Source organism: Gymnoscopelus braueri (assembly GCF_963280865.1).
Source record: "Gymnoscopelus braueri genome assembly, chromosome: 1".
Classification (NCBI taxonomy): Eukaryota; Metazoa; Chordata; class Actinopteri; order Myctophiformes; family Myctophidae; genus Gymnoscopelus; species Gymnoscopelus braueri.
In genome coordinates this window covers 50,125,239-50,138,391 of record NC_137603.1, presented here as the reverse complement: position 1 = coordinate 50,138,391, position 13,153 = coordinate 50,125,239, and the positions used below count along the sequence as shown (strand labels likewise).

General features: G+C 42.7%; 1 protein-coding gene across 3 annotated transcripts in view; it reads right to left on the bottom strand.

Moving 5' to 3' along the window:
- Nucleotides 1–13,153, bottom strand: part of vps13c (vacuolar protein sorting 13 homolog C) — a 101,392-nt gene that overhangs the window by 34,741 nt on the left and 53,498 nt on the right. For all 3 annotated transcript variants that reach the window (XM_080434799.1, XM_080434800.1, XM_080434801.1), the window contains 17 exons: nucleotides 12,161–12,294; nucleotides 11,848–12,004; nucleotides 11,604–11,683; nucleotides 10,908–10,967; nucleotides 10,648–10,804; nucleotides 8,513–8,632; nucleotides 8,043–8,146; nucleotides 7,043–7,210; nucleotides 6,589–6,893; nucleotides 6,291–6,438; nucleotides 4,922–5,075; nucleotides 4,583–4,707; nucleotides 4,251–4,420; nucleotides 3,513–3,772; nucleotides 2,458–2,684; nucleotides 1,965–2,057; nucleotides 70–303 (listed from right to left, as the gene is read on the bottom strand). In XM_080434799.1, coding sequence (XP_080290925.1) covers nucleotides 70–303; nucleotides 1,965–2,057; nucleotides 2,458–2,684; nucleotides 3,513–3,772; nucleotides 4,251–4,420; nucleotides 4,583–4,707; nucleotides 4,922–5,075; nucleotides 6,291–6,438; nucleotides 6,589–6,893; nucleotides 7,043–7,210; nucleotides 8,043–8,146; nucleotides 8,513–8,632; nucleotides 10,648–10,804; nucleotides 10,908–10,967; nucleotides 11,604–11,683; nucleotides 11,848–12,004; nucleotides 12,161–12,294 — 2,696 coding nt within the window. The remainder of the gene's footprint in view (nucleotides 1–69; nucleotides 304–1,964; nucleotides 2,058–2,457; nucleotides 2,685–3,512; nucleotides 3,773–4,250; nucleotides 4,421–4,582; nucleotides 4,708–4,921; nucleotides 5,076–6,290; nucleotides 6,439–6,588; nucleotides 6,894–7,042; nucleotides 7,211–8,042; nucleotides 8,147–8,512; nucleotides 8,633–10,647; nucleotides 10,805–10,907; nucleotides 10,968–11,603; nucleotides 11,684–11,847; nucleotides 12,005–12,160; nucleotides 12,295–13,153) is intronic.

Below are 13,153 nucleotides of genomic sequence, written 5' to 3'. Positions count from 1 at the left end.
GCGCACAATACTTACTTAAGACTTTGACATAAGAAACCAAATCTAGAAATGTATAGTTACACAGCATACCTTGACATCCACAGTGAAGGTCTCACCCTGGTTGGATCCGTCCTGGTCCCTGAAGTTCTCTGTGATCTCGGTGGCTGGCTCCACCCCAAGAAACCAGTAGTTGCAGGCGTAGATGTTCATGACGGACCACAGGTTGCTAGCATCCGCCTCAGCCACCTGGTTCTGATCGCCCTTCGGCTCTGATGTCATGGCTGCGGTGATGGTCATCACCGTGTTGAGGATGACCGGTGAGATCTAGGGGAAATGAGATTTGGACACAAAATTACTTTTGTTTCAAGCAAATTTACATTGTTACTTAGCACCACACAATTTAGGGATTCAGCAGACACCTTTATCTAGAGCATGGGTTCCCAAACTTTTCTAGCCTGGTAAACCCTCCCTCCAGAAATCTCATTTGTATTTTATTTCAGGAGTGAGTCTGGCCTGCAGACCTATATGGGCAATTTGGCTGTGGGTTGGAGCTGGGCGGGAGTAATGTAGCTTTGATGTCCAAGTGGCCCTTTGATGTCCAATTAAGCCACTTTAGGCTGCAGTGATTATCACCAGGAGTAATTGGTTTGTCTTTGATGTTAATGAGCAGCTTGTATGAAAGGTGTATTGATTAATGACGTGTGAACCACTCTGGTTCCACCTGATTGGCCTACCCCCGCTGTCAATCACAAAACAATGAGCGAGGACGCTGATTGGCTCGGTTATTTGGTAATGCACTAGAAACGCCCATACAAGCCTTCATGCCAGACTCACTCCTGGAATCAAATGGAAATGAGATTTCCGGAGGGAGGGTTTACCAGGCTAAAACTTTTCAGCCCGCGACCCCAAAATAAGGCGGCCATTGACTCGCGACCCCACCTAAACCTGGAGGTAATTTATGCACATAAACTTGCACGTGCGGTGCACATTTGAAATGTATTAAAATGGTAAAATGTACTATTTGTAATCATTTTAGGTTGTATTTCATCCATTCTGTTAAAAAAAAAAAAAAAAATGTTTTTTAATGACCCACCGTCAGTCTCCCGCGACCTTAAGTGGGGTCGCGACCCCAACTTTGGGAACCCCTGATCTAGAGCCACTTACAAAGAACAACATCAGTGTAAGCAGCATGAACCCTAGTCAACTAACACCATCTAACACCAACTAAGACCATCCATCCATCTTCGTCCGCTTATCCAGGGTCGGTCGCGGAGGTAGCGAGTTCCAGCAGAGAATCCCAGACTTTCCTTTCCCTGGCCACATCAGCCAGTTCTGACTAGGGCATCCCAAGGTGTTCCCAGGCCACAGAGGAGATAATAATACCTCACCTGGTCCTCAGAAAACCTCCTTGGGGGGTCAACCAGGAGGCATCTTTACTAGATACACTTGTATCCGCAATGTTGCTCTTTCAGTCATCAAAGTAGAGGTTTAAGAGAGCATCCAGGCAGACCAGCGATGAAGCAGTTGAAGTAATCAAGCCTGGAGAACTCTCTAAATTGTGTTATCTTAATATAATGAGTCAGAATGACACTGAAGCATGGATAAGGAGCTGACTCTTTGGTGAGGAAGTCTGATCCTCCGCGAGTTATCACTATACACTCATTCCTTTCCTGGCCTTTTTGGATTTGGGCTTTGGCTGAAATGCCCACTACCCTCAAATATACAAAAGTAGTCATTGTTTAACTAGTATCTCTTGGTGTACTAGTCTCTCTAGCCTCTTGTTATACTGTAGCAACTTGCTGCTTAGATTAAAGCAACAAGAGGGTCTATTACATTGGCAACTAGAAGTAAAGCAGAACAGCTCTATGATACATGTAGGGGGATTACCACTGTATACAGTACTAACATAAAACAGTTGCAGGATAAATGCATGGATGCTCCTACAGTATACTGCTGTAGAGATGAATCAGAACTGTTTATCATACCTTAACAATGACCTCCTCCACAGTCACAGCACCCATCAGTGGTTGGTTGGGCTGAGTTCTGGTTTCTAACACAACAGAGCATGGCTTCAACACCTGTGGGCCAGTTGAATAAACATACATCCCATACATTAGAAAACTGTATATACAGCACAGTTCTAAAGTATTCACTATCCAAAATGAAGTTTTTTTAATAGACACATTTACAAGCAAGAGAAGAGGATACAACAGTATCAACAATTGTCAGTGAGATATGTGATATTCAAACTATCACTTTGGATCATCTTTAAAAAAAATAATAGGTTTTTATTATATTGTTTTGCTGTTATCTTAACTCATTGAGTGCAAAGTTTTTACTTTGAAAAAATCTCAGTGAGTTAATATTAGGAAACATTCCAAAATGGCAGGTGACAATTTATCACTGCTGCTTCATGATTCCAAATGAAGCTCAGCCTTGACAACAGATATTCAGACAGTAGTGACTAGTGAGGCTCACAGTGGTGACAGCCTTGTCCAGTTGTTTGTGGATAAAAGGACAAGCCAGGACTTTGAGCTCCCTGAGGTTGGCCCTCATATCCTGGGCCCCGTTGTCCTCCATCAGCAGACTGAAGTCACACTGGAATGACGCCACCAGGGCAGGGGCATCTGCTTTCATAAGGCTGGCCACAAACACCACCTCTGGATCCACCACCACCGCTCGCAACCTGGTCCTGGGTGTTGGGGCTAAGGGGGTAAGAAATACATATTTTACATATGTTAATAATATCTCCTATCAAAAAAAGTAAAATGTCTGGACAATGCCAGCAAAGTGACAACTAAACAATCATAAATATTAATCATTATTTCTATCCCACGATTTTTGTAACCCATTTTTTCACCCAGTACCAATAGCCTAAGCTGTGATCCTGGCCTCTCCCTGTGCCAGCCTGGGGAGAACCCCGAACTGAGCTCGTGCTTCCTTCAATGCATGAGGAGTGAGCAGGCCGCTTCTTATCACCTGACAGGGGGGAGTTTCCCTGGTAGGATGTAGCGCGTGGAAGGAACACATTATTCCAACCAGTTCCTTTCCTCTACATCAAACGCCCCGGCTGACCAGGGGGAGGCAGTATAGAGACCAGGACGGGGAGAAACGCCCTTTCGCCAACCTCACCTAGGGTATGGGCACTGCTGTGGCCGTGTTCACTGAGGAGAGAACACGCCCCCAGCGGCCACAGCGTCCCTGGCGGGAATCGAACCCAGGACCTTCTAGCTGTGAGGCGACAGCGCTACCGACTGCACCACCGTGCCCCTATATTCTTGCCTATTATGACATGCCCAGAATAGCGACGCTAAGGTTCATGCGTATTGTCAAAGTATACCGGTAATCATACAAATGTCTTTACGGCTGTAAACCTGTGATGTGACAATTACGTTGATTGTGATTCTACTTCTTAGGCAAACAGAAGCAGTTGGAGTTGCTGTGAGGTTCTCCAGACAGAAATGCTGTTCCATTTCAGTCAGATGTTGATGAAGTTTATCTGAAGGAGAGAATGCAGGTTTTTTCAAACTCACCGGCCTTGGTGTCGGCGGCAGCGAGAATCTTCAGAGGTAGCTTGGTGTCGGCGTGGGGGGTGGCAGTGGTAACAGCTGGCTGCTCAGGGCTGGGAGGCAGGGCCTTTATAAAGAAGTCTCCCACAGCCATGAGGAACTCCACGCTGGCACACACGTACAGCTTCTGCAGCACGGCCACCAGCTCCCTGTCCCTGCTGCTCTGACGGTACGTCACGTCAATCATGGCCTCCTCACTTTCCTCTTCCCGCTTGCTAATCATCCTGCAAGGAGAAGAGGACCAAACATTGACAACGTTATTTTATGGCTTTTCCATAGGAACCATATCTCATTTCATTGTGGTTTAATAATAACAATCATCATCATCATCATCATCATATTCATAATAATCAAATAAAACGTTATTTGCATAGCACCATTTTAAATAGTTAAAAAAGCACGTGAGAGGCACACCACGATCCCGCTGATCCAAGCGAGAACGCCCGCGTCAATCGCTCCCCGCCTGAAACGGCTCTTACTCTTGAAAGCAGCTACAAAGAAAATGGGACCTAGCACGCTGGGCAGCATGTGAATAGACGTGTTTCTACGAGTCGCATAGAAAAAAGTTCAACACACTTCAACAGTTACACACAATAGGCAAATGTTCTCTGAAAATATCTACAAGCTCACAATGCGTCGTGAACTTTTTCGTCGTGAGTTTTTTCAGCGAAGTTTAAGTGGTTAAGCTCTGAAGTCTCTTACCGTGAGGTGACTCTCTGCATCCCAGTCCTCAGGTCATCCAGGGTGCAAGTGGTGAGGACGGTGTTTACTTCCACCATGCCGTTGGCCAACATCTTCCCAGAGGCCTTCAACAGGTGGAAGGCCAACTCTCCCAGACGAAGGCTCTCCTGGTGCTGACCCAGGGCAGATGGCTGGGTAGGTTGAATGATCAACAATGAAAAAAGTCATTAACAATCAGCCAACCCATTGCTTAGAATAACACCTAAAGTGTTTGCCACTTTAAAAATCATTAACGAATGAACAAAAAGAAAGAAAGACAGAGAGGAAGAAAGAAAGAAAAATAAGTAAAATACCTGTTTTGGGTCATTGTTGTAGAGGACCAGTCCGAGGGATTCGATGTTGAAGTTGAATCTCAGGGTCTCTAGTTGTTCTTCCTCGTCCTCCTCTGTCATGCTCTCCCTGGGCTTCTCAGCATCTTCTGAAGAGACAACACCACAAAGAGCGCTTTTCAAACACTCATTCAACTTTTAACACACACACACACACACACACACACACACACACACACACACACACACACACACACACACACACACACACACACACACACACACACACACACACACACACACACACACACACACACACACACACACACACACACACACACACACACACGTGTTTGTCCTGACCTTGGAGTGCGGGGCTGGTGGTTTTTAGATTAAGGCTGATCCCCTGTGGGTTGGCAGCGGGGTCAGGCTTGTCAGGCTCCAGACCTCTTGCCTCTTCCAAGTTGTCCATCAGGATTCTCAAAAATACCCTCAGGTCCTCCTGACTCAGTGCCACCTACATGGGGAACAGAGGTGTATCTCATCCGTTTGTACAAAAATATAGATACATCCGCAAATCCCCATATGTGGAGTACTCCGATGTCATCAATATGACGTCATAGTACTGAAGTCATAGTCTGGCCTGGACTCCAGATTTGGGCATGACTAACACAGAAAACCATATATGGGCATAAAAGGGGTATGGTGCGCCTCCACATGTGTAGTACGCAACGGTTTCGGTTGTGTCTGCACAAAATGTTAGGTGACTGTTTCTGTTTTGTCTGACATCAGTGCATGTTACAAACGTGACGCCCACCTCTCCATGTATGGGCACGTTACGTTTGTGACGTCCACAGTCCGCCGACCCACAACCTATATATATCCCAGCCACAGCTGTCTGTTTAATGCCCGGATGAGCCTCGGTGGTCCGACGGTACAGGCTTCAAACCTGTAGCTGCTTAGCGGCAGAGTGGTTCAATTCCACCTTTCGGGCGGATAAAAACCCATAATAAATATAGTATCAATACAAATTCGCTAGCGAATCTGCCAATGTTACCAAACTGCTAACTATGAAGTCACAGAATTCCTTTGGGTAGAAATTGTGGTGCCCTCCTTGGCCATTTTTTAAAGATATATTCAATCCCACACAATTTATATGCAATGTCTCCCACGTAGAGAAGAGCGGCTAACTTTAAAAGATCACACCCCACTTTTATATGATTTTAGTTACGTAAAATCGAGTGAGCATCTGCATCTGTCAATTTAACCACTTTAACCATTATCAAAAATAGCAGATATACAAGCTCATCGTGCCGCACTATGAGCTTGTAGATCGGCTGTTTTTGAAAAATATTGAACATTTGTGCAAATCTTTGAATATATATATATTTTTAAAGCAAACATTTAACTCATCTTAGCTTGGTGGTCCCTGGAACTAAATATTTTTGAGATGGGGGATCCGCAGTCAAATAGATATAATTTTGGGGGTTGACATGAAAAAGTTTGAGAACCACTGATACTGTATAGCAACATACGTTTTTCAGAAAACATTTGTAGAATCGGCCTCAGGTCTTAAATGGTTAAGGGCTCACTTAACATACTGTGTATAGACTAATATAATAGTAAATAATATAAGTAATATACTTTGGGCGTCTAAGCAATTTTCTCTCACACACACTCTCTTTAGCCAGTCACGGTCACAAACAAACAAAAAAAGTGGGAGAAATCGTACTTTCATTGGTTTGAGATCTCCATCGATTTCTATGGCAGCCATCTTCTTGTACCAGGAGGCTGCCAAATTTCTCTTGACAGTCAGAAGCAGGTTGACTGGTTGTAGTAGCTCAGTTTTGGACTGGGTCAATGAAGGGTCCACAGAGATCCTGGCAGAAACACATTCACTTTTCACAAATGCTTCAGTATCCTGGATAATATTGGACTATTCCAAGTAACATTACCGTAATCCCAAGTTCGCCAGTATAAGAGCTTATTTGGGCTATTGTAAACAGGATAAGGCATTTACATTCACTGACCTGGAAAGCTTAAGCTGTGCCAACTGGACATCCATGTGCTCAATAACAGCTGGTAGGGGGCAGCCCTCCGCAGGCACCGGGGAGAAGGAGTTCCCTATGGTGATTAGACCCAGGTCCACCTCCAGTGCATTTTGAGAGACAGACGACTGTGGGATGATGATGAGTGGCGCCTTCAGTTTGATGTCCATGGAGAGGCGGAAGCTCTTCTTGGCAAAGTCCCTGACGCTGGAGGCTGCCTTCTCTGCTGCCTGGGCCGTAGCGGCGCTCAGGGCCTCCTTGGCTGTCTGGAAGTTGTTCGTGAAGTTCTGAAAGACATGGTCAATCGTTTATTCCAAAAAGCATGCGCATACTGTAGACATGCAGGCATGTTTTCAAGTATAGTATGTAGTCAAGTACAGTATGAAATCAATCCATGTACAGTATCTATCAACTGCTCTATTTATTTGTGACTCACCAGTAAGGAAGTAACAAATTTATGGAGGTAGATCACTTGGATGCATCCCACGTTGAGCTTGACTTTGCCGTCCACTTTGGATGTGTCTGCGTAGCCCGCCCCTTCAGTGGCATTGGGAGTCAAACCCATGCTGAAACTGAATACTTCATTTCCTACTATGGAGATGGCCTGGAGGACAGAACAACGCATGGTTATGCAAAAATGTTATTTTACATGTCAGGTGCTTTAGCTTACGCTTATTAGCAGAGTAGATTATCGCCCGCTCCCTGGGCATTAAGCTCAGTGATGAATAGCACTACTCTTACAGTCCTTTTTAAATAGTAAACAAATTATTTGTGACTCACCACGACACACAGCTAGGCTTTGAGAGTTTTTTCATTTTCGTTTTTTTTTTCATGTCATATGCAAGCAGGGAATCATAGCTACAAATTGAAGTATGCAATATGTGCAGTTTGGCCCAACAGTTTTGGAGATATATAGTGATGTCTTGCAGAGATACAGAGATTTGAGAAACAGCCCCTAAAGAGTTAAGTCTTTGTTCTGTGAGACTTTAACACATATCCCACAATATAGACTGACATTTGCCATATGGGTGGATTGTCATTGGTAGAGGAAATTTTTACTTCGAAATCTTGATATGTCACAATATATGAAATTAGATTCCCCCCGCTAAAAACCTTTAACAGCCCATTTTTGCCTTTTCTTTCTCTCCTCACTCGCTCACCTGCCAGTGAGGAGTCCCCACCGGGAGGACGTAGTACCTCCCTCCAACCAAACATGATGCACCGCAGTGGGCAGGTACTTTACTCTTGCACCACCCGACTCTGAGTGCAATACTTAATGTATTTCAGAACTCCATATATTATCATTGTCATGGCTCTAGTATCTTCTTAGTAATATATCATGAGGTGTTTTCTTTTCATTTCCAACCTGCATTTCAACTACAAATAGCAGACTCTCCTGAGCGACTAAGAAAGCACAAAGAACTGTGGGCACTTGCCTTTTTGTGGATGCTTTTGGGATCGACATCGAGCACACTGAAGTCTTGCATGCGTGCAGATATATGGGTTTGTGGTCCTTGCATCAGCAGGGATCCATTAATACCTGAGGAATGGGAGAATACTTCAACCATGGCCTTAATTCAACAGACCTGTGATGAACCCCAATGACACACCTGCAACCAACCCTGTTTCCTTTAATCACTTAAATCCTATTTTAAAAATAGCAATTCTACAAATTCACAGTGTATTGCATCGTAATGTGTCGTGAGCTTGTAGATATTATGCCAATTTTGTTTTTATGCCCAATATAATGACATGCCCAAAATAGGGACACCAGGGTTATTGTTGTTATGATCTAAACCAGCTATCTAGGCAGTATGGTAGGCACTCATCAATCATAAGCGTTGGTTTCAGATGATTTACTGTGTTTTGGTGATCTTATTAGATGAGGCCCATGGTGGCTCTTTACCTTGGATCTTGATGTCAGCAATGTTGCACTTCTGGTCACACACCAGGACATTGAAAGCTCCAAGCTGCATCACCACTTTCAGGTCGATGACATTACTGTCAGACGGAGATGCAAGGGCAGCTGGAAGGGAAGACAGGAAGTGTTTTTTTATTTTTCACTGCTTGAACCCTACTGTGCTTTGTTGACCGGGGTCCCCCAGGGATCTGTGCTTGGCCCCGTCTTTTTCCCCTCAAATCTCTTCACTGAAAATAGCAGATCTACAAGCATATATCACGATGTGTTGTGAGCTTATATATCTTTTTCAGCAACGCCTCTGCTTCACAGTCAAACAGACACATTAAAACCTGGAAACTGGCCAGTACAACCAAAGTCTTATACCGTTGGCCACTGAGCAGCTCCAATGGAGCAGTTTGGGGTTTCAGGGCGTTGCTCAAGGGCACTTCAGCTGTGTTGATGGTAAATGGATGATAAATGGGCTGCATTTATATAGCGCTTTGCTCCAAAGTGCTTTAAAATATACTTCACATTTACCCATTCACACACACATTGACACACCGATGGTGGAGGAAACCATGCAAGGCACCAACCTGCTCATCGGGAGCAGTTAGGGGTTCAGTGTCTTGAGCAGTAAGTGATGGCCATTAATTTCCCAACCCAGAATTTTCTTGCCGGTCCGGGGAATTGAACCGGGAACCTTTTGGTCACAAACGTGCTCCTCTAACCTTTAGGCCACCGCTGCGCCCTAAATGTACTGCCCCTTATTTATTGTATATCGCTACTTTTGCGCCACACTGTCATACTACGAAGTATAAAATAAGGATTTCATTTTATGAAGAAACATAAAAAGATTATATTCATACTGCACCGTATGTCATAGACTTTACAAAAGGTTGTCAGGTGCAGTACATAATGGACAAAAGAACAAAACCTAATTATTAACCCATTTTATCAGCTCTACTGTCAACCCTTAACAACAGACCACACAATGTGTTTGCCTGAACAGATGTGTGGTTGAGTGCACGTTTGAATGTGCAGTAAATATGACTTCATGGCAAACATGGCCTCTTGAAAACGTGCCATGTTTTCAATATGTACACGTGCGGGAATTAACGTGCCTGCATGCATGCGTGAGCTCCTCTCCACGTTTGACTGTTTGGATTCTCTTCTGGGTCAGTTCACTAATAATGTGCCTTTAAATACTGAGCAAACAAAGCCTTGATGTCCTGCAGAATGAAACCAGCATGTGCGTTTTGACCTAATTCTGTTTAAGGCTGCAACTATCGTTCAATACTAACATTTAGTTTTTCAATTGATCGAATCGAGAAATAAGTGTTTTTAAATGTACAATATATCAATGGATCAACATTAAAAGAATGGAACACATTTATTTATAATCTCTTTTATTTTAGTTTGTCGTACACTAATATCTTGAAAAAAATACCCAACATAGCCAATCTACTGCAATTTTTTTAATTTACTTTACATTTTTGCCTACAATTTGTATTGTATTGTATTGTATGTATTATATGCAATTGAGTACAATGGACCACAATGGAAACAAGCCCCCGGGGCTTTTTGTGTTATCCTTTTAGCATAACCTTTGACTGTACTGCCTGTACTGTTAAAGGACGACTTCACCGATTTTCAACCTATCTTCATATAATTGGTCCTCACTCATGATAAAATGGTACAATTTTTTTCTACTCGGTCTGTGTCTCAGAGGAGGGTTGTGGACAGTTCAGAGTCCCGTCTACCAGGAAAATGTAAAGTGGTTAACTGTTGTAGCTCTATTGGACTTTTATTTATTCTGTATTTTAATGTATTAATAAATATAAAATAAAACGAACGTTTTAAAACGTTATTCTTTTTCCGACTTCAACAATGACTCCATCATTTATGCACTTAAGGAGTTTAACCATCGGGTCACTGAAATCCATGTTAATAATTACACTCACGTGTGCCAAATGTATTTGACCTACTAACTGCAGTTTTATATCCATGTCGTTGTGTGTACAGCTCACACACACACACACACACACACAGACACACACACACACACACACACACACACACACACACACACACACACACACACACACACACACACACACACACACACAGTGTTGAGGACTTACTGGACATGGTTGAGACAGCCTTGCTGTCCTCAGCCTTGGCTTTGGTCTCTTTCTCCGGTGAGGACGGGCTACTGAAGGACAGAGCCGTTGACAGAAAGTTGATTGTGGAGAGGAGAGCTTCGGTGTGGAGCAGCAGGTCAAGAGAGGTAAAAGTTACCTGGAGAGAGAAAGAAAGAGATAGCAAGGAAGTCTCAAATTTAAATTCGATGCAACAGATATTCCAAAAACTAAAGCAAGTGATTACAGCCATGGTTACTCACGTTGATCATTTGTTCAGTATTCTTGTAAGCAGTCACAAAGTTGGGCCCATTCCTGTCCGCCTAAGGAGAAGAGATGTGAGATATGGTCAGCTGAATAATTATTATTATTATTATAATAATAATAATAAAAGCAAATACATGAACGTTCACCTACACAATTATGGATTAAGAAGTGTTTTACAACTATAGTGATACTGATCTAGGCACCTCAGACAAGTTGTGCTAAAACCTAGAGGCCTTGATGGTACTGTAGCTGTTATAGCAGATTGCTGTGTTGTCTTGGAAATGCCTGGAAGCAAAGGTATGGGTATCTAAGAGACCCACATGGCTAATGTTTTTTCTACAGGTAGAACTTTTAATATATCTAGGTCATTTCTAAGGTAGCTCTCTTGCAAAGAACCTTTCCTATTCAATGCAGGTGTTGACAAGACCGCTGTCAAAAAAACACTTGACAATGTTTGTGTTTGGTTTTTCTGACTTGAAGTATTCAATGGGTGGAGTTTACCACATAAACATACATTTACATTAACAAACTTAAATTCACAGAAAATCCATTGATTGTCACTGATTGGTACTGTAGTACTAGTACCTAATGTAAATGATTTGGCTGTTGTAGATGAGCCTTTCATTGACTACATTATTTTCTTAACATTCCTTTCCTGACAAATACTAGAGAGGTAAAAGGAGAGTTCTTACTTTGAAATATTGCACTTTAAGCAGATCAGCACCAGACTCTGCAGATGAACTTATGAGACAGAGGGGTTCACTATCACAATCTGTCAGAAAAGAAAATAAATAAGAAAAATAGTGCCATTGACAAGCAACTGTATTATATCCTAAACACTATATCCTAACACTGTGTTATCACAACATTCAGGAGAGAATATATATATTTTTTAAATTGGTCAATATCATTCACGGTCATAGTGCTAATTCTAACCTGTAAACTCCAGGCACTTCATGGTGATGTTCTTGATGTATGTGGTGGCACACATGTCATACTTCCTGACTTTGGTGTCGATACCCAGGCGAGCCATATGAAGCACCAGGAGGGGACATTCCTCCTGCTCTCTGGGCTTGGTCAACTTCACTACCACCTAAAAAAGCAATACGCGATAATAGATACAGAATGTAGTGGGGATATACTTCAAGAGCAACATGGACAGCATACAGTATACAAATATTCTGTTAATTCATCTTCACTACTGCTAGTCACTGCAATTAAAGAAGATCCTTAAGAAATTTGGATGTACCTCTTGGATTTCAAAGTTGAGGAGAACATTGACAGTATTTTCCCCGAGTGTTCCATTGGTCATGACTGACTGGCCTTCAGGTCCTGCTTGTGAAATTTCCACCACCATCTGTTCCTCTGCCAGCTCTGCCTTCTCTGGAAGGGGTAAAAATGTATTAATGTATTTAAATTGAATTACTGTATGTTCACAGACTTCACACTAGCCACCTTTTATGAAGAATAGGTGCTGCCTAGCTTTTTTTGCTGAAAAAGAAAAGGTGGGGATTGCGAGACATGCATTTTGTTTACATAACATAAATCAGCTTGGACTAGCGGGTCTGCATTAATCGGTATGTAGCCTTGTACTTTGCCTAATATCTTTTATTGTCATCCCATACCCAGCCTTTATTTACCCTGGGTGAGGCAGTGATCAAAGAACAGAGAGTATGATAAACTTGTGCTAATTGGTCAGCTACTGTATTTTCTCTAGGGACAATATGGCAGCTGACCAATCAGCACAAGCTGAACTGTCACCACAAGTGATCTCACTGCTGCTCACCATGTCAGACATGGACAAAATTCAGATGGTTTGGTTGTTGGCCTAAAACACAGAGTGGAAAACAGCAACCTTCAACGTTCATATAATGGCAAGGCCGGCTGTGTTTTCAAACAACTCGGCAGCTACCATTTCCCCTTGTTGACAATATTGTAGATCTATTACCATAAAGTGTTGATCAAATGCTCATTAGGTTATATTATTTGGCAGTATCTTTGTCAGATAGTTGATAAGTAAGCCAGCTGGCTACATAAAAAGAACATTGACAGGTTACAAACATTGGCAAATGACATTATAGCCATTTTGCAGAGATCTATTGTAATATTGATGGTATCATTCATGCCAGCACTGACATTTCACAAATGACTGATTTGTCAAGTTGTTTAACTGTGGAACTCACCGTCCTGATGGTGGAAACTTAACCACATCATAAATAAATCATAAACAAACAATACTACA